This window comes from Podarcis liolepis, assembly GCF_965112155.1.
Source record: "Podarcis liolepis genome assembly, chromosome: 14".
Lineage (NCBI taxonomy): Eukaryota > Metazoa > Chordata > Lepidosauria > Squamata > Lacertidae > Podarcis > Podarcis liolepis.
Genome location: NC_139569.1, coordinates 3,293,217 through 3,315,080, shown reverse-complemented (window position 1 = coordinate 3,315,080; position 21,864 = coordinate 3,293,217). Strand labels below are relative to the sequence as shown.

Here is a 21,864-nt window from a genome sequence, read left to right as displayed (position 1 = left end):
CAGTTTGACTTGATACAGGCTCCCTAGGTTCTTACATAACTTCAGTTTCTTCATTTCACTAGTATCCATTTTTCTACATTGCATCACCAATAAAGCACTGCAAAATTACACTATTTTAAGTGGTTATATGTGATCACATCAATATTCTTTTTTCTCCTTTGTTTTTATGATGAGGACATGCTCTCCCCCACTCTTGATACAAATGTGCATACAGCTTAGGTGTTTGGGATTTGGTGGAGTTTGACTGTTGTTCATTTTGCAATTGTGCCGCTGATTCTGTACTTCTGCAGAAAAAGATTCCTGCTTCAGTTATGCGCACGATCACCTCAAAGCAGGTTGTTGTTTTTTTAAGCAGAGTTATATCAATCTGCATAAGTGCGTTTGTCATGCAGAGGAGGGAAAATATATGAATGAGCTGAAAACTGTGAATGAACAAAGTTCTGTACAGAACTGAGAAACTAAAAAATGAAGGCTTTCTGATGTTCCACTTTCGGACCAAGGCTAAGTAATTTTGAACTCAGGGGAGAAAATAGGATGGAAAGATACATCAGCAAGAAGTATACTGAAGACTTGTCTGTACTGTACAATTAAATGGATTGACTGTCATGTCTTCTCGCCAAGTAAATCATGAAGGAGCTAAAGATCTTCCAGTAGGGAATTCTCAGAACACTGGGAGAGAAGCAGAGACAGCAATGCAGGTGTAAAACCAGTACCGTTTTGTATTGTGGATCCACGTTACATTCTTAACATCAGTGCTTTTTTTTCCTTAAAAAAAATGTTTAGGGCTACTCTCATTTTCCTACTCATATTGAAATACTGCCTCTCAATGAGGCCAAACTAGGGGTATTTGTACCTTTGTGTCCCCCCAGAAAAAAAACACTGCTTAACATAATTTGAGTTCCAACAGATGTGGAGGTAGCTGAAGTGTCCCATGATTACTACATCTCTTCTTTTTGAATGTTTGGTAATCTGCTATAGGAAGGCATTGTCTAAGTCCCCATTCTGGCTTGGTAGTCTATAGCAAATACCCACACTAAGGTCGTGGTTGTTTCCCTCTTCTATCATTTTTACCCATATACTCTCAATCTGCCTTCCATGTTCCAGGTCATAGATCTCTTCACAAGTGTAAACATCCTTTACATATCCCACTGCTGTTTCCTGTTTGGTCTATTCCTTTTGAATAAGTTATACTCCTCAATTTCTACATTCCAGTCATGATTCTCATCCCACCAAGTTTCAGCAATGCCTATTAAGCCATTTTTGCCATCCTGTATTAAAAGCTCAAATTCATCTTGTTTGTTTCCCATACTCTGTGTATTAGTACAGAGACAACTAAAACCAAGAGTCATTCCCTATACCTACTTCCTTCTTGTGGTTTCCTGCCTTTAGCAGGTTTCTGGAGCACTGCTTCAGTTTCCTATGCATCAATGAAGCTATTATACCCAGCACCAGGTGTTCCCCTGTCATCTGTTATATTCTCTCTCTCTCTCTCTCTCTCTCTCTCTCTCTCTCTCCCCCCCCCCTTTCAGGTTTTAGTTAAGGGCTCTCCTGATCAGGCTCACAATATGTAATTTCTTGTGGTTGGCTTATAAACCTTGGTTCACTTTATCTATGGCCTGATATTACATGCAGATGCTGTTGCAGATGCTGTCTCAGATGCTCATCAAGCTACAAAGTCACAAGGCAAGAAGATTTGGGAAACAAATCAAAGTTTGGAGAAATAAGTCACTGTTTGTTTGATTGCCTGTCAGACAACTCATGTTTAACATGTGGTTTATGAAATAAACTGTGACTTAAACCAGCTGTGGCTAACCAATGCCCTGGACATTTGATCTGTGCCCTCAAAGACCACACTGATTTTGTAGCTGCAGCAATAAATAAATAAATGTAGACACAGCAGTGGGGTATGGCCTCTGCCCAGCCTAACAGTTTAATGGGGGTACATATTGCCTCCTCCCCAGACACCAGGTCAATCACTTGATGAGTCAGGAAGGGATGATAACCCCCTCCAGCTCAGCTGTTCTGTATAGAAAAGCTGAGAGAAGAGTCTGTGCCTCTGAAAGCTTAAGCAGGCCTCTTTAAGATGCTCTTGCCTCCAAAAATAACTTTTAATTCAATCTGTTTGCATTGGTCTTGCTGCTGTCATCTTGTAGCCCTGTGAGGATACAAAGGGCTTGGCAATAAATGTTTTTTAATAACTTAGATCAAAACATAACTCAGCCTTTTGGAGATCGGCAGTATGAAAAACCAGGAGGCTCCTAGAGAGAAAAGTTTAAATATTTCACAGTGCCTTCTGGTGAACTCTAACTCTTATTTCCGAGACTGTGAAAGAGGTGCCGTGTTTCTTGTATTTTTGATGCAGACCTCTCCCTCTCTCCTCTTTAGGCATAGCGTCACCTTGCTACTTCTGGAAATACAGATGTATTTCAAAACGTCAGCTGCAGAACTGGATGCAGTCCAAGTTAGAAAATGGGTGTTTTGATCTCATGCTGCATTCATGCCCACCTTCAGCCTTTGAAATGCTAAATGTTAAAAATCCACACTGGAGCAACTTTAACCTTTCAGTATTATGCAGGGTGTTTCCCCCTTCTCTCCTCGAGTGCTGCAACAAATTAATAAATGTCTGCATTTTCAGGTATGCATTACAGCTTCTAGAGGCTGCCGGTGCTGGTTCTGAAGGGCTTTGTATGGTGATGATGAGCATAAAAGCAGCATTAGTATTCCAAGTACAAAGCCACACTCCTGCCTGTTTGCTTTGGGGAAAGAAGCAGGTGCCTTGGAGTGACCTAACATTTAACAGATACATTCAACTGTTGCCTTTTATTTGGTTCAGAAAGCTTCAGCATGCCAAAGTCACTTGCTTTGTACAGCCGTCATTAGAAGACCACCTTTGGCACACTTTGTAAAATTCAGACTTTAAAGAAGGACTCTCAGTAACCTGAAAGAGGCAAGTGTCAGGTTTATATGGGGAGTCACACCCAAACGAGAGTGGCAGGTGTTTGTATAACGTAATAAATTTGCAGGTGTTTGTACAACATGTAATAAATTTGCAGAGCATGCAATCATAAAATGTGGCGAGCAAAGCTGAGTTATTTAAAAAAACAACACAACAACTTTCAGTTTTGGCTGCAGTCCTATGTGCATTTACCTGGGAGTAAGTACCATTGCACGTGATGGGATGTGCTTCTCGGCAGGATTTTCTTTGCTAGACAAAATAATGGGTGACAGGTCTATTAGCAGCTCTTAGCTCTTCAGAGGCAGTTTTCCCTCAAGTAGCTTATGCTGGAGACAAACAAGAGGTCAGTTGGTTGCCCTTGCACCTTCTGCACTTTCCAGAGGCATTGCTGGAATGAGGATGCTAGGATGTTCAGTTCCAGAGAGTGCTTCTTTGGGTCTTATTTATACTGCCATCCTTGGTAGCACAGCCTTTGGGTGTTGCTCACTATTCCTCTTGTCAGTATCTCCTTGATGTGCCCTCTCACCGCCCTTGATTTTATGGTGTATTATTGCACCAGCCAGTCACCCTATGTAATCTGCCAGTCAAAAATCCCTTTAAGTTTGATTGTTAAGTGCCCTGCAGTATCTGAATGACTGTCCACTCTGGTCAATCACTGGGGAGGGAGCAGTTTTGGTGAAAGCTTTGCTTATTAAAAATATATCCAGTCTCCATTCCGTTCCAAATGCCAGTCATCTCTGTCTCTGCCACTGCTACTTTTCCTGCCTTGAGTGAGGTTTGTTGTGGCATTGTGTGAGCAGGGAAAGATGACAATGGAGGGTATGATGGGTGCTTGGAGTGCCTGCAAATGTTTGGCACACACTTGTTTGCATTGCTGAGCTAATTCCCAATTTTGTGTGGCGGGAGAGAACCTTATTCCAAGCCAACTTGACTTGAGTCTCTGGGGAGCTTGCCATCACTACAAAAGCCCCCCTTTTTTCTTCCTATATACAGGGCCATCTTTACCTGGGGGTGCAAAGGGTGCGGGGCACCTGGGCACCGAATTCTGGGGGGCACCAGGCGCCTGCCGCTGAAGCCGCCTAAGCTCTTAACTATCTACCTGTTATGAAATAAAAAATATTTTTGACCAAGCTAGAAAAACAAAATACATATATACCTAGGTATTACTGAAATGTATTCCTACTGTTTCACTAAAGAACTTTTGACTTTGTGCCTCATTTATCAAAAACCCACCACGCCAGCGGCGGTGCTTGTCATTCACAACAGCACCTTTTAATTTCATCACTTACAGTGATGGGACGCTGGGTGGATCTTTGCACCCCGGCGGCACATATGCTAAAGATGGCCCTGCCTATATACATAAAAATGTAAGCCTCCATCAGAGGATTTGCATAAAGGCAGGGAGAGAGGGAGAAGAAGAAAAGGCGGATTTTAAAATGGTGGTTTTAAACAGCATCAGAAGTTTGAATAAAGAAGGGGTGGAGGGACACAGAGGAGCTGTGAGGTGATGGGGATTCAGGTGAGGTATAAAGGAAGGGGTGAGGGTTGGCAAGGAGAGTAGGAAGTTTGGTGGGGGTAGGCAGTCTTGGCAAGCAACAGGAGCAGGGGGGCAGCCCCTAGTACTACATAAATGTTAAGTCTGTACTTGGAGCAGAGCATGGATTGAAAAATCAGCTCAAAACAATGGTTGTGCGAAGCAGTCTCCAGACATGGCAATAATGCAGAAGTGAGATCATTCCATGGGAAAATTCTGCAACAAAAAAGAAGCAAAGACTAGGGAAACTGCTTGGGTGAAATCAAATGAGAGAAATCGATAGAGGTAAATGGAAAGTGTTCAAAGAGAAATTAATGTATGCCCTGGGGCTACAGAAGCAACGTAGCAATAAATGCAGCAAGCTTTTTAAAGGCCATTAAGACATGAGGAGTAGAAACTCAGTATAAAACAGAATTCAAAAGATTGCTGAACGTAGTAAAGAACATCACAATAAAAAAATAGAGGAATAGACTCAGCATAGAATGGAGCCTGGATATGTTATGAGGTTGCAACAGCAATACTTTTTCAAGGCATAGAAAGACTCTAATGTTTGGGGAAATAAATGATAATGATGAAAAACTGCCTGGCAAGGAAAGCCCTAGAAATACATATGCAAGAATTTAGATACTTCCAGTTCTGCTGATTCATATCGGCAGCATCCAGAATTCCAGCTCATTTCTCTCCCTGCCCCAATCTCCTCCTGCTGCCACATTTTCCCTTCCATGCCCTGGAGGTGAGCAGGTGAAGGAAGGGGACAGTGGTGGCTGTTATATTTTTACAATTTTGGGAGCGGGGAAACAATGCATAAGAGCAAACCTGGTGAACCAGCCAAACCAATTCTTTGCTAACCTTGGCTGGGCAGTTAAGTACTGCCATTTTCATGTCCAAAGAGGTTGCTCTGTTGCTATAGAGATAAATGGGTGGGCCTTTTCCCAGCTCACCTGGCTGGATGCCATGTCATCCTAGGATGGAGAATAATAAGCCAAGGGGTACTGTGTGTGAGGGAGAGTTTTGGCTGGTTCTGGTGGCTGGAGAAACAGAGACATGCTTGCTCTGTGCTGAACCGAAAGTGGTGACTTGGAGCATCCCTGGAAAGGCAAATATGTTTGGTTTTTAATGCTGTGAGCCCCCTCCATCTTGTGCTCAGGTTGTGTGTATGTGTAAACAAAACCATATACAGTGGTACCTCGGGTTACATACGCTTCAGGTTACATACACTTCAGGTTACAGACTCTGCTAACCCAGAAATATTACCTCGGGTTAAGAACTTTGCTTCAGGATGAGAACAGAAATCATGCTCCGGTGGCGCGGCAGCAGCAGGAGGCCCCATTAGCTAAAGTGGTGCTTCAGGTTAAGAACAGTTTCAGGTTAAGAACGGACCTCCGGAATGAATTAAGTACTTAACCCGAGGTGCCACTGTATCCTAAAGATACCATAGCCTCCATTGACCTTCATTTCAAGGAAAACGAACCCCGGGAAAGGGCAGGCACCCCTGAAGTCTTTTGCCACTCGGAGTTTGGAATGGCATGCGACAATATTGTGAGTTTGGCCCGCGGAGAAAACAGAACTTGGCCACACACTGAATCCATTTATGTGAGATCAGGGACATCTTCCATTTACTGGTGACAAGAGTGGGAAAGAATCTCAAGTGGATCCCAGTAGGAATCCCCGTCCCTTACACACAGAGCCATGCGTGTAGAGGGCATGGATGGTGCCGTTTGCTGAGAGAATCCAAGCCGATGCTTATAATCAACCAGCTGAGTGAGTGTTTGAATGCACTAATAGCTGAATATGCCGTTGTATCAATCCTGTACATGCTTGACTTGACATTATAGTTGAAGGGGAACAGAGCAAGAAATGAAACAGATCGAAACAGTTTGCTCTTGATAGCATGTGTACTTACTCTAATAACTTTATGGACTGGGGTTGGTTTCCTCGTAATGTTTTGTGTTTCCCCTTAAGGCTTTTGTTTTGATTCAGTGCTTACTTTAATTTCTTCTCCAACATTGGCACTCCTCGCGGCTTCCTACACATGACAGCGTCTTTCTCGCCCGACCCTTGCTTCCTCCAGCCTATTTTATCCCATCTGAATCTTGCTGCGCCTTTTCGTTCTGCTTTCTGCATGTGTACAGAAACTGGAAAAGGTCAGAGCACACCCCTTTGGCACCTCCCTCGGTGTGATCTCTTTTCCAAAGCTTTAAAAATAGTTAAATAAAGTGCTGTAGCATTTGTTAAATTGGGCCTAGATTTCACATTGTGCCTTGTGAGATACACATACCTAGGCAGGCTACATAACATTTGCAAAGGGTAAAACTAAATAGATTCAAAATTGAGTCTCTCTCTCGCTCGCTTTCTGGTTGCTATACGAGCTGAGCGTAGTTAATGATCTCTGAAGATTGACTCTTTTTAATGTGAATGCCTAACAGCACCCAGCTGGTACAATGTTCATCTAATGTTCCTGTTAACATGTTGCAGATTCCAAACAGATCAAAGAATGGGATGAATCCTTTCGCTCTTCTCTAGGTCAACTGCCAATTTCTTACATAGAATGTAGAGCCGGTATTTTTAAATACAAGTCATGCTGAAGTAAGAAAATATCCAGGTTTCAGAAGAGGTTTGGGCAGGATCTAAGTTACTTGTTTAATAAATGTGCATTGGTTTAAAATTGGAGCCTACCCCTTTCTTATAGATTGGGTGGGTGGGTGTCAGTTGCTCATTCCAGTTCAGTCCCTGTTCTGAACAATAGTGTTTGCTTGGTCTTGGCCTAAAAGGTGGGGCAGGAATTATATAAATAAATAGCAGCAATTTAAACAAAAGCTATATATGATTATGTGTTTGGGGAAGGTCAGTCTGGATGATATATTTGCATCCATTCCAGGCCTGTGATTCTGTACCTAGTAAAGGCTAGAATCTAGTAGAGGAGGCTGCAGAACCTGCCAAACCAGTTAAGATGATGGCTTTGCCTGGCCAGTTGAGGGCCCTCATCTGTATCCCAAAGAATGAGCTGGGTTGCAAGAGCTACAACTAAGTGATGTTGCTCTCCAGGAAAGTGGGGGTTAGACATTTCCCTCCACTCTCCTCACCTGGCTGGATGCCACATGATTCTTGTTAAAAGAACAATAGCCAGAGTTGTGTGTCTGTGTGTATGTGGAGTGATGCTAGAAGCTGGAGAACAGAGACAATCCTAATGGGGAAGCAAAAATCTGTTTCACTGTTAATGCTATGGGCCCCTGCATCCTATGCTCAGGTTGCATATATGCATAAATAAAACCATATATCCTAAAGACGCCAGTCTTCATTGACCTTCGTTCCAAGGAAAGCAAACTCTGGGAAAAACACTTGGAGCCCCTGGAGTCTCTAAGCCACTCAGAGATTGGGGTGATATGTAACAATATAAGGGCAACATTAGAAACATTTGCACTTTTCTTAGGTTTTTTTTAGCTTTTTAAGTTGCTACGTTGGAGCTTTTGATCTTTTCATAATAATTTGGTTTTGGTCATTAAGGGCAGAGTCGTTTATGCTTGTTTGAAAATGAACCATATACCCATCTCTGTTTTGATTCTGGTTGTTCTCGCCTCGTAACCCTTCCTGGCTCCCACGCGTGGTTCAGGTGCTCTGGCAAAGCAACAACCCACTTTAGGTCCTTGATTTTACAGAGCCAAGTTTGAAAATCTATATTGCTCTTCTAATCTCTCATCTGTGCATTTCCTAGTTCCAAAATGGGCCTCAGCCACTGGGCTTGCTCTCAACTCTTGTCTGCTGCAATTTGAGTATCAATGAAACATGGTCTTCTCCTCTGGCGCCTCTGAAGCAGCAAAGTATATGAGACGTGACTCACAATGACACTTTGACTGGGGAAACAAAAGAAGCATCCATTTTCTCATTCAGCTGCCACAAATTATCCTCTTTCCTCCAGGGTGGTGGTGGGGAAAGACAATGACATATAGGGAGAGGACTGGATATCTGCAAAAGCATCACTAGCCCCACTGCACACAATTACCACCATCTGTATCCCAATTAAGCTACAAAGCCTGCATGAGAATACATAGTATGGATGAAATTGGCTCTACAAAGTACATTCCAAATCCTCTTTTATTACCTCTCGCCTTGCCTCAGTCATCGATGCTACTCTTCAGCAGGAGATGCATGCTGTCCATCCAGCCTTTCATTTCACCAGCATCCTTCTGCTGTTCTCCATCCATGGAGGATGCTCTCTTGCTTCCACTTTCCCTTTCTTTCATTGCAATTGAAATTTGGCAAATCTCCAAACTGCAGCAGGGATATCAAGTTCCACGGAGGGGATGGGCATCAGTTTCATGTTTCTGCAGAACTCTGGAGTTCAAAGGACAGTCAGAGGGCTAGCAGATGTCTGTCACAATCAAGACCAGCTGCTTCTGTTTGGGGTTTATTTGGCTGCCGTTCTCCATGCTCCCCACCATGTAACTTGATGGAACATTTAACTGTTCTCGCTATGAGCAAAACCATCCCTGCCATCCCAGATAGAAATTGATTTTGGAACTCAACAGCTGGACTGGGTTTGTCATGAGCTGCAGAAGAAAGCGAGGCTGGCATGTTGGCAGGTGTTTGCAGAATGAGCTTGAGCAGTTGGTGCATCCTCCAACTAGTAGCCCATGAGGTGTTGTTGGATGCTACGCTGATGCAGATACTTGGACTCATAGAATAGTAGGATTGTAGAGGTGGAAGGGACTCCAAGGGTCATTGAGTCCAACCCTCCCACAAGGTAGGAACCACAGCTATAGAATCCCTGACAGATGGCCATCCAACCTCTGTTTAAAAACCTCCAGCTTGCTCCATCTCCCATGTGACAGGGTCCTCCCAGTCTCCTTTTATCCAGGCTAAACATAGCTCCTTCAACTATTCCTCCTAAGGCTTAGTTTCTAGACCATTGACCATCTTGGTCGCCCTCCTCTGCATACATTCCAGCTTCTCAATGTCCTCCTTAAACTGGAGAGTCCAGAACAGGACACAGGACTCTCAAGGTAATGAGTCCAGTGAGAACTATTGGAAAGGCTTCTACAGAGGCCGGGTAATTTCTTACCCCTCACCTGTCTCCAGCTATTCACTCATGCCCCTGGGCATCCTCTCATTGGTGTATAATGCAGCCCGCTCCACCCCCAATATAAGCCAGTCTGGGTCTGGTAGGTGATTGGAAGATCCCCTGGGATCTTTATATGCACTGCCTTCATCAGCATGGTGGAAGAAAGCTTGAGTGCTGAGCAAGCAAATAAAATACCCCCCATACACACACCACTGCCTGCTTCAGCCACTTTGCTTGATTGTCCCTCAGACTGTGTGATGAGAACTGTGGCTCTTTCTACTGAAAGAACTCTGAAAAAGTACATTGGGCACCAGAATCTTGTCTGTGTTTAGGGCCTCTTGCCTAGGCACCTGTTATTTGAAGGGCTGCTGAGATCCCCTGCTCAGTCCCTTCCAGTGGCGTAGCGTGGGTTGTCAGCACCCGGGGCAAGGCAAGTAATTTGCGCCCCCTAACCCATGGATTTGCGCCCCCTAACCCGTGGATTTGCGCCCCCTAACCCTAACCCCCAGATGTTGCGCCCGGTGTGGCCGGGCCCCCCTGCACCCCCCACGCTACGCCACTGGTCCCTTCTCTGGGGGTTTGAGGTAAAGAGAGGCTGATATATTTCCTCGAACATCCTTGCCTTGTCAAAATCCGCTCTGTGTGTGTATGTGTCTACTTTTGTTTGGTATCGGTGGCATTTTCACAGCGCATCAATATGCTCGAGGAAGATGAAACTGTTCTCGTATCTCGCTCTTTTAAAGAATGAAATGTGAAACAAATTTCATGGTGGATTATCACTCAGAAGGGCTTTTCCATTCATCACCAAGCCAGTAATTTCCCAGATAATACATTGCATTGGGCGGGCGGTTGGAGGAGGGCGTGTGTGTTCTAAAGCTCAGCTGGTAAACACTAAAAGAAGCAAATTCCATTGTTTTGCATTCAAATAAATAAGTAATTAGGATGTACTAATAGTCTTGGCTCTTTCCCTCTACTAAAAGACTGGGGAAACTAACCTCTCCATGTTCTTCTTGTCATTGTTCTGCGTTCAGGCTATCAAATCGCCTACCGTCTGGCAACCAGCAGCCCAAACAAGTTCACCACCGTTGAAGTTGGCTCCACCGTCAGGCAGTTTGTGGCGACAGATCTCCTCCCTGAGTCAGCATACATCTTCCGAGCATCTGCCAAGACCCGGCAGGGCTGGGGGGAGCCTCTGGAAGCCACAGTCATCACCACGGAAAAGAGAGGTAATGGCAGCAGCTGCAGTCATGACACTCTGTTTCCTGTTGTTGTCCAATAATCCTCACCAACTCAGGGAACAACCATTGATGCTCCTGCAGGTGATCTCACTGATCAATCTGGGATAGAAGGGTTAAGAGGTTCCAGGAAATAACCTGGACCTCTGTGGCTCAACCCATTCCATGCACTTAACCTTGCAGGGTTGTATTTTTGAGGGTCAGCTTATTTGCAAGTAGGTCATGCTGGAGATATATGGTGCCTTTTGTAATAAAACCATTTGTTTGCAAACAATCAGTGAGCAGATGGGGATCAAACCCCCTTTCAGGCAATATTGACAGCACATAGCACTGTAACACGCCAAATGGAGAGGCAGGGAGGGGTACGTACTTCAAATCATATATAGCACCAATTAAGTCCGATGGCCCACCAGTTCCTAACCACGTCTGCTGCCACATCTGCTGCAACCTCCAAGCCCTGTGCGATCCTGGTGAAATGCCCTGAAATTTTGGGCATTTACAACCATCTGCATCTGTCAGGCATCTCTGAATGAGCAGTATCCGGTTCTCTTTAAGCCTATCCATGTGAGCATCCCCCCCCCCCTTCCTCAAATAGACACTCTTCCATAGAATAGAAAGGAGAGTACTCTTGTTCTGGAAAGCATCTTTCCCCGCTCTCCTTCCCTGTCCAAGATAAAGCTAATTTAACAAAACTATGTGAGAGACACTGCTGTGTGCCTAATAGCTGCATCACATAATTTCCTTCTCTCTTGTAGCAATAACAATGGGCCCCATTACTGTTAAGCACTTAGGGTTCTCTGAATACAAGAGCCGCTCTATAAAATACAGCCTTCCCCCTAATGTATGGCCTTGTGTCCTGCCTACATCACACCCTGCTGAGCAATCAGAGAGAAAAGTAGTTAGGTTCCTAAGAACTGGATGGCGTAAAAACACAAATTGACCGTGCATGTACTAAAATTAGGGGGCAACTACGCACGGGGTTTGCTGTACAGCTATGCATTTAAGTGCAGGGAGGGTACTTGGAAATAAAACTCGTAAGTTTTTGCTTCGCACCTCCCCAGCCGCGTCCATATAGAAGCATTTGTGCCCCACTTTTCAGCTAAAAGGGCTCCCAGTAGCTTACTTGCAATAAATTAAAACAAGACAGCCCTGCCCACAGGCTTACAATCTTAAAATGCAACATGGAAGGGGAAAGGGACAAGGAGGGGAGAGGAAGAAAGCAAACTCAAGCACCACTACTTTAATAGTAGCACTTGTAATGACCAGGTGGCACGAAACAGTTCAGGGGCAGGGAGTGCCTGAGAGAGCAAGGCTGATGAATGAGCCCTGCTTCTCATCTCTCCCGCGGAGGCAGCTGGGTGGAATAGGTTCTGCCAGGTGACAGCTGAGGGGAGAGTAGGCCTGATGGAGCTGGTCTTTCATTAGAATGGCAAATGGCCTAATATCTAAAGGCAAGCACAGACACGAGATGAGGAATGAGCGAGGGAGGCACAGTTGACGGAGGATCTCGGAAATAGGTTTGCAGGATAAACCAACATCTTTCTATACCATGTGGTGTGGCTCTCATTTTACTGTCAGATTTGAACAAAACTGGAAAGGATGTGGGTCACAGTCTTGCCACGCAAAATGGGCAACTCTGCATCCAGTCCCTTTTTCTTCTCTCTGTCATGTTTTGTAAGGTGATGACAACATAAAAGCGTTTATTTCCCCTCCCCTGTTCCATATTCTAGGGTGCTGCTGGGGCTAGGCTGTGCGTATGATGTGACCACATCCTGCCCTGTTTTCCCTTTGCGGGGAATGAGAAACTGGATGTGGGGTTGGTGTTTCTGACGACAACCCTATGATCAGCATCTCACTTTTTCCACCCTAAAATTGGGGTGGAGCACTTGGGAGTTAGACACTCCAAAATTTAAATTTCATTCACATTGGAGTGGGAATCGGGCACCTCTGTAATCCTTTAAGCTCCTTTAGGAACCTATGTGTCAATCGGTTATGTAGAAATACAAAGCATGTCCTGAGCTCCTTATAGCCCAGTGCACTTGTTAAGACCAAAGCAGCCCTGGATTTCTATAATCCTATGGATTTCAGTGTTACAGAGATGCCCTTTAGGCTTTCGATGCAGCCTGCCCGGAGTGGAGCTGCGAGATTCTGCATGGCAATCCCTGCTGCTAACAAGAAATCACTTTTTCTCACCCTGTTTGAAGGAGGGACAATAGAAAGACTTTGTGCCCTTAAAAAAAACAACACTGAAGGGGGACTGCAGGTCATGAGCTGAGGATACACTTGGCATTCAGGATCTCCCAGCTTCAGTCCCTTTCATGGACTCTCTGCTTGGTCGGGGGTTATTGTTGGCCTCACCTGCCAGAAATAATTGTTCTTGGGATTGCCTAAACTCCTGTGGGCTGGTACCAGTTCCTATTAGCAGCTTTGGAGCTTATGGGGCAGTGTGGGAGGTTTTTGAAATCATTATGAAGAAAAGGACTGGAACTTTTGCTTTGCTTGATCTGGAAGTTACAATGAGTGCAGGATGCTGCAGCATGATTGCTGACGGGAGTGAGGCATTATCAGCATATAACACCTGGGCTCAGAGATCTGCTCTGGTTGCTTAATTGCTTCTGGGCCAAATTATATGCATATAAAGTCCTTAACAACCTGGGACCCGTTTACCTACAAGATCACCTTCCCCCACCTGTGCCCACTCAACTTCTTTGATCAGTGGAGTTGGCACTTTTACAGGTGCCACATAATACCCCCACATTATTTCAAAGAACTAGATTATTTAGTATGGCAGCACCAGCACTTTGGAACTCCCTGCCAATTGATATCAGGCAGGTGCCTTCCTGGAATTCTTTTTTTAGACAAGCCTACCCAGAAGTTTAAGGGACGCGGGTGGTGCTGTGGGTTAAACCACAGAACCTAGGACTTGTTGATCAGAAGGTCAGCAGTTCGAATTCCCGCGACAGGGTGAGCTCCCGTTGCTCGGTCCCTGCTCCTGCCAACCTAGCAGTTCAAAAGCACGTCAAAAGTGCAAGTAGATAAATAGGTACCGCTCCAGCAGGAAGTTAAACGGCGTTTCTGTGCGCTGCTCTGGTTCGCCAGTAGCGGCTTAGTCAAGCTGGCCACATGACCTGGAAGCTGTATGCCGGCTCCCTTGGCCAGTAAAGCGAGATGAGTGCCACAACCCCAGAGTCAATCACGACTGGACCTAATGGTCAGGGGTCCCTTTACCTTTAACTTACCCAGAAGTTTAGAAAGTTTGCATGCATTTTAATTTATTTTAGTCTGTTCTATCATGGTTTAAACTTTCTGTATGTTTTAAACTATGGCCGGTTGCAATTTTTTTAGCGATAAATTTTATTGTTTTATCATGTTTGCAAACCGCTTTGAGGTTTTTTTCCCCTACCATCAAAGAGTATATAAATTTCATGAGGGAGGGAGAGAGAGAGAATGCAAGATGCAGCCCTGCTTCCTGCTTTAAGGTACACACATGAGAAGAGAGAATCCAACCCCCCTGGGGGACCAGCAAACATTTGCTTCCTCCAAGAGAATAACCCTGAGCACTTAAGCGCCAACCTTTGTATCGCCCTGTAAGGCTCCCAACATCAGCGCTGAGGACTCTCTGAAGCTGATGGCTTTCTATTCTTCTGGCATCGTCTGCTGATAGAGGGCTGCTGAGAGGTGCTGAGCCATAAAGCAAACGTTCCCAGGGAGGCAGGGCAAGAGAGGAACTCGGGAGACAAACTATTCTTTGTGGGAAGTGGCTGGAGGTTTCTGAGCTGCTGTACGTCCCTCTTTGTAGAATCGGGAGCCAATGGGGTGGGATGAAACGAGTTGTTTAGAGGTGAGCCGCCGTGGCTTCGCTGATCAATGCCTGCTTTATTACATGCCACACATTTTAATCAGAATCAATAAGCTCCATGATAAACAATTAAACAATTATTCCTCACTCTATTGAGTTTTTCGGTTGAAATCAATGGGTGCTGCTTTGGAGAGACGGTTGCAGGGTGGGAGTGCTCTAGTATGGCGTTCCTTCATCGTGTGAGAGGGTTAACTGTTCACTGCCTCCAGAGATTTCCTGGCTGCTTGTGAGAGGCTGGCTTATTTAACGCTGGTGCTTCAGAGTGATTAAGTGCAGGGACTCAAGAAGAGTCCCTGCCTGCTTCACTCATTGGGCTTGCCCTAAAATGCTGCACGGCACTGCAGGGATGTTGGCGCATGTGTGTGCAACACAGCCATGTGTGAAGTGTCCATTTTGCTAGGGGAGGCAAATCTCCTCGGCTTAATGCTATCTATTCCAGGGCAGCGAATGAGCTGCCCTCCAGGGATCCTGCAGGACTCCTATACAGTGGCGTAGGAAGGGGGTGCTGTGGCGCAGTATGCCCTGGGTGCCACCACTGAAGGGGGGGTGACAAACTGGAAAAAAGTAAGTACAGTCATACCTCTTGTTACATTTGTTTGTTTTTTTAAAATAATATTTATTAAAGTTTCACAAACAATAAAGAGTTTCAAAATTTAAACATAAGAAAAACAATGATGGAAAAATACAAAAACAAAACACATAAAAAATACACAAGAAAAAACAGTTAACACAAGAAAAAACAGTTAACAAAAGAAGAGAAAAGGAAAAAGGAAAAAAACACCAAAAAGCAAAACAGAAAATAGATTAGTGTTTTCATATCTTGTACTTCATTCACTAGTCTCTTGACCTCCTCACATCTCCCTTTTTGTATTCCAGTTCAGATATTTAATTCAGCAAGTCCTTACCCTCTAACATTTATCCTTACTCAAGATGTTAACCTATTATGCATATAAATTTTCCAATTGTCAATCCCTATTTACATATTTTTAAAAGTCTTTTTACCAATACCCCTTATTTTCCATCAGAAAATACGTTTGCTTCAGGTTAAATCTTTTCAGGTTATGTCCCGTGGCAACCCGGAAGTACCGGGAAGGGTTACTTCTGAGTTTCACCGCTTGCGCATGCGCATATGCTCAAAAATGATGTTATGCGCAGAAACAGCGAATCGCGACCCATGCACGCACAGATGCGCAGAAACGGGTTGCATTCTGCTCATGTTGCAAACGGGGCTCCGGAACAGATCTTGTTCGCAACCAGAGGTACCACTGTATTTTAAAAATAAACTTATTGAAACTCCTCTCCGAGAAGTGGGTGGGGCTTCCCAGGTCCCGCGTGCCACCCTCCTTCCCTTGGGACCTTCACCCCACCCCCAACCCAGCTGGCCAATCAGCTGCGGGCAGGGCGAAGGCAAGGGAACAGCTGATGCTGCCGAGGCTGACGTCCTTAGCCCTCTGCCAGCAGCGGTTCGGTGTTTTGGGCTGTGGTGGCAGCCTGCCAAGGAAACAGTGGCCCGCGCGTGGAGGCCAAGGCTACAGCGGCCACCAAGAATGGTTGGGTTCCGGGGAGTGCAGGCACCGCGGATGACCTCCTGGGGCGCCAAGCCAAAGCTCCTTATGCTCTCAATGTTCAGTAAATGAACCAGAAAATAACACTTGCAACTGTATCTTATTTTTCCTTCTTTTAATAATTTGAATGTGGGGTGGGGTGACAAGAAATTTTCCGCACTGGGTACCAGCTGACCTTGCTACACCTCTGCTCCCATCATTCCCGACCATTGGCCATGCTGGCTAAGACTGAGGGAAGCAGTTCAAGAACACGGCATTGACTCCCCGGGGTTTACTCGGAGGGCTGTGGCTCCTTGTTGTCTTGGGCAGTGGATCATTCCCCAAATCTGCTCTTTGGAGTTGCCTGGGAACAAACAAGAGATGTTGCAGATAATCGTAAAGAGGAGTTCATAAAAATGCCCTGTTTCATGACTTGAACATTTCTTTTCCGCCAGGCCTTTGGCTTCAAATTATCTGTGGCCTCCTTGAGTGGGTGGGATGGGGTGGGATGCTTTAACCTTGCCCTTTATAAACATGAATGTGTTTTAGATTTTCCCTTTTTAAAAAAAATATTTTTGTTGAATTTTATCCATATAACCCAAATAACAGAATAGAACTTCATGAGTCAAACACACAAAAACTGAACTGAACTGAACCAAGGCTGGCATGGGATGTTATATTCATAAGAAGAAATAATAGCTCACATTCTTAGAACACGAGGGGAGAGTGGTGTTAGGGCTGGAATAATGTGATTGGCATAAAAACAGAATGAAAATGGTACAGAAAAAGTTATATTGATCCAGGCTTTCTGTTAGCTGAATCTGGCCTTTTACAAGTGTGGGCGTCTGTTCCTTCCTCTCCATCTCACCTGCGTCACCTTTGGCAAACTGGGGCATCACCTCAGCGCTTGCAGAAAACACATTGAACTTGGCAGGGTGTAGGATCTAAGTGCTAGACTGGAGCTTGACGCCAGGGATGACTGGGGGAGGGAGGAAGAATTGGAACAGAGGGCAAGAACCTGGGTGGAAGTATCTAGGCAGGCTGGAAAATTGGAGCAGAGTTCAATAAGGAAATTTCAGTCTCATGCAGCCTCTGTTCAAGCCATGGCTATGGGCTTTCTCAGGCAAAGTTCTCCACAACCATTTCATCTCAGCCTTGCATTGATTCTACCTGTGGAAACCACAGGTGTTCTCTGACCTTGGTGACCCTTGTGAAGCCTCCTTTTTGCTTTCGCTTTCCTCAAGGCCCAGAGAAGCAAGGGCTGTTCAACAGGGAGCAGAATTGCCTCTTTCAGCATTTTTTAAAAATCATTTTTATTTGATTTTGCAAATACAAGGTTATCAAAATCCAAATATAAATCCATATACAGAGATTCCTCTGAATCTCATGACTTCCCCCCATCCCCTCCATGGGGTCCCATTTTGAACATTTACAACTGCATATTCCTCCATATAACTTTTATATCAGTCCATAATGTCCGTGGTATTTGTTAAACTACAAGTGAAATCAAAATCCTGCCAGTGTTTCCATCTGCTTACAGTGGTCTCCTAAATAACTTATAAATTTTCCCCATTCTTTTATAAAGTTTTTGTCCTCTTGGTTTCTGAGTTTTCCAGTCAGTTTTGCTATTTTGGCATAGTCCCATCAGCTTGGTTTGCCATTTCTCTCTTGTCTTCTTTCCACCTCTGTGCTAGTAGCATCCGTGTAGCTGTTATTCCATACATAAAAAGTATTTTCTGCTCTTTGGAATGTTGGTGCCTCTAATTCCTAATAAAAAAGCTTCTGTTTTTTATTTAACAAAGGTTGTTTCAAACAATTTTTTCACTTCGTTATACATCATCTCCAAAGCTTTCATTACCATACAAGTCCGCCACATATGATAAAAAGGTACCTTCTTTTTCTTTACATTTCCAGCAGATATTTGTACTTGTCCTATACATTTTTTGCTAACTTACTGGGAGTCAAATACCACCGGTACATCATTTTCATATATTTTTCTTTCAGTGTACAACATGCCGTATTGCCTCTTTTAGCATTGATGCAACAACATTTTAATGTATTTTTAATCTTTGTTGGAAGCCAACCAGAGTGGATGGGGAGACACAGCCAGATGGGCGGGGTACAAATTATAGATTATTATTATTATATTGTTAACATATGGAAGAACAAGTTGGGCTCAGTGTCTCTGCATTTGGGGGTCTTCTGTTTACTGCCTACCATCTTATTTTTTTTCTAAGAATAACAATATTTATATTTCATTCCAGAACGACCGGCTCCTCCCAGTGACCTGAAAGTCCCCCAGTCTGAAGTGACGTCCCGAAGTTTGCAGCTACATTGGGTTCCTGGGAGCGATGGGTCTTCTCCGGTGCGCTACTTCACAGTGCAAACTAAGGAGCTTCCCGGTGGCGAGTGGCAAACATACTCTTCATCCATCAGCCATGAAGCTACCTCCTGTGCAATTGACAGGTACCACAGAGAAACTCACAGCCAGAAATGGCAGGAGACACAGCACACCTTGACCACAGGTAGCACCTTCTGACCTCGGAGGCCCAAAAAGACTCCTCCATCATTGCAGGAAGGGGGTCAATGGCATTGCTTCAGAATTTAAGGCACATTCAGCACACATGGCTTCCCCCAAATAATCCTGGTAACTGTAGTTTGCTATTGGTGCTGCAAATGATAGCTTTGTGATGGGGAAACTGCAGTTCCTATGATTCTTTCAAGAAAGTCATGTGCATTGAATAGACACATGTATGGTGTGGAACTGTCCATACTTGAAGAGGATCTCTTTGGGGGCAACCGTCCACCCAGTTGCTGTAATGCAGGCCTGCTAAAGGGAATGCAGTGGTTCTGGGAGTGAATAGGTTTTTGTGTTGTGGCTCTGAGAACTCATCCAGAATAAAGTAATAGGTTATTGATTACATTTGTACATATGGTTCTAGTCCTGGCACAAATCTGCAGTCCTGTGCCCCTCTTCCAACTCCACCTTGAAATCCCAGGTGTCCTTGAATGGTTTACAAGGACCCTGAGATGGGTGGGTGTGATGGATAGCTTTAGGATTGGGCAAATTCACGGAGGAGAGACTAGGCACACTGGGTATTCTCTGCCTCAAGGGTCAGAGGCAGCAACGCATCTGAATACCAGTTGCTGGAAACTACAGTAGGGGAGAGGGCTCTTGTGGTTGGATCCTGCTTAAGGATTTCCCACAGGCATCTGATTGGCCACCGTGAGAACAGGATGCTGGATCAGATAGATGATTGGCCTGATCCATCATTTTAATCTTGTTTTCTTCTGTTCATATTGAACAGGATGCAGTAAAAGGGACAGCAGCTGGATTCTGTGGCACTGTGTTAAGTGGTGTACAGAGACATTGCTTTTCTTTAGCCTTAGGTTGACTGCAGATATGCAATGTGTAATGCTCCCCCATCCCAACCTTAAAGAAAGTGCTACTGATTCTAGTCTACGGCGGTAATATTCTGACAAATCAATGAAGGTGAACAAGTTCCATGCAAATTTGTGCTTTGCCTTGGTGGGGGTGTGGTAGCTTGATGGCTGCTTACAAAGATCCACCCTGTTTTCCCTCCAGTCTTGTTTTTTTGGGGCGGGGAGCAGCAGCCCTCATTCTCAGTTGGACTCCATGTGGAAAGTCTTTATCAGAGGGGAGGGTGAAATTTTAAACCCAGACAAATTGTTTTCCAATTGTTTTAACATGAGATAATTGGCAAACGGCTGGCTTTTCCCCTCCCCCGCCTTCTCCTCCTCCTTTCCTTGCCCAGCCCGACAGCAATGCAGGAAAACCCAGACCTTTGCAAAGTCCCTTTTTTGCAGCGATACTTGATATTCATTCCCCTCTGCTGCATTGAGATTCTGTCTCTGTGAGTTCCTTATCTTGTTTTCAGATGAAATGAGGGCAATTTTATCTGTATGGCCATACTGAGGAATAGAGAGATAACATCGCCCTGTTTAAACTGCGTTATCCAGCCTTCATTAGATTGTGCTGGAATTAAAATTCTTGAAGTGATTGCTTGCTGAAGCCACCCTGTACCTACAAGGAGACTTGCCACTTGCTGTTCATAACACACACACACACACACACACACACACACACACACACACACACAGAGCCCTCTGAAGGAAATGAGGCTCTTTTGAAAATCGTATTGGCATACCAGCAAAGGAAACTGGCTAATGGGATGCGGATCTTTGGCATCAAATTAGAAACTACCAGCTCACTGCAGTTTGAAAATGTTCAAGTGTGAGGAATTACTTCATCGGGCAATAATTTTCACCATCAAAATAATGGGCTGCAGGGCACAGGGGTTGTCTGTTTATTGAGCACTGATTCTGATGTGCTTACAGGGCTGTTACATGAAGTCATAGGCACCAATTCTATGGGACTGAGGACATGTCAGCCCTCCCTCCCCCCCCAAAAAAAACCCTATATTGGGACAAGAATCTTGAGGTGCTGGGCCTTGCCTATATTGTTTTACTGGTACTGCTGTTGTGGGTTTGTCATGGATTTATATTCTTATACAGCCCAATGAATGTTGTGCCGTGTACATGTTTCTCTCTCTCTGTGTGTGTGTGTGTGTGTGTGTGTGTGTGTGTGCAGATTCTGAGATTTGTTTACTACGAGTTTGATGCAAAACAAAGTTTTGGCAAGGGTAAAAAACCAAAACCATATTTGTACATGTATGAAGAACTGTACTGCATTTGGAGACGTGGAATGGACGAGCCCATGAGGGAGAGATGCACTTGGGCAGAGACAGAGGGAGAGATGTCTGTGTGATATGCTTGTGCATGAGTGAGTGACTGAGAAAGAGAGAGTGGTATTTGTGTGTTTGTGGTCTGTATGTGTGCAGCAGTGTGTGAGAGAGAGGGGGGGGAGAGAGAGAGAGAGAGAGAGAGAGAGAGAGAGGGAGGGAGGGAGGGAGGGAGGGGGAGAGAAAGATGACCAACCTGTATATTTTCTTCTGGTCTTGGGGAAAGCTCCCTGTTGTTATTAGACTACAACATCCTCATTGTGTATATATTGGGTGTGGGTGTGTGAATATTGTGTGATTTCCACAAGCAGGACCACCAGGACATAGCTGACTTCCCAGGGCAAGTCTGAGGTTTTCCAGGGGGAGCAGAAGTGACTATATTCTCATTAGTTTTGTATTGTGCCACACAACCATTTTTTTGATTGGTACACACAGCACTTCCTCAATATTCTCAGTGTATCCACTAGCCCAAAAAAGGTTGGGGACCCCTGTCCTGTTGTGAAAGAATTGATCAAATAGCATCTATATCCTGCGGTCTAACAGGACAGCTGTGCCTTTCCCACTTCCCTGTTCAATCCAACGGAGAAATGTAACTTGCAGACCCACAGGTTGCTCTCCCTCTGCAATTCCCATGATTGCAGCAACTCTAGAGCATGCATGTGCATAGCAGCCAGTCTCCCGTCTTCATTTTTAATTCCCCCCCCCTCTTCTTACCAAGATCCAAGGAGGGGCAAATGTGTTGCCAGGTTCCTAAGAGCATTTTCCCTGCGGTGGCTGCTCAGAGCAATTTAGCGCACACTGTCCATCACGCCTCTGTTTTATCCCACCACGTTTGAATATTCCGTCCCTGGTAATCTTATCTGCATTGCTCGGTGGCCCTCCAGGACCAAGCCCAGCAACTGGCTTCAACCGAT

The 21,864-nt window shown here is 44.8% G+C and overlaps 1 protein-coding gene across 8 annotated transcripts in view; it reads left to right on the top strand.

The window, feature by feature from the left end:
• SDK1 (sidekick cell adhesion molecule 1) overlaps window positions 1-21,864 on the top strand; it is a 596,711-nt gene that overhangs the window by 503,835 nt on the left and 71,012 nt on the right. For all 8 annotated transcript variants that reach the window (XM_083474661.1, XM_083474660.1, XM_083474664.1 and 5 more), the window contains exons 30-31: window positions 10,581-10,775; window positions 18,452-18,653. In XM_083474661.1, coding sequence (XP_083330787.1) covers window positions 10,581-10,775; window positions 18,452-18,653 — 397 coding nt within the window. The remainder of the gene's footprint in view (window positions 1-10,580; window positions 10,776-18,451; window positions 18,654-21,864) is intronic.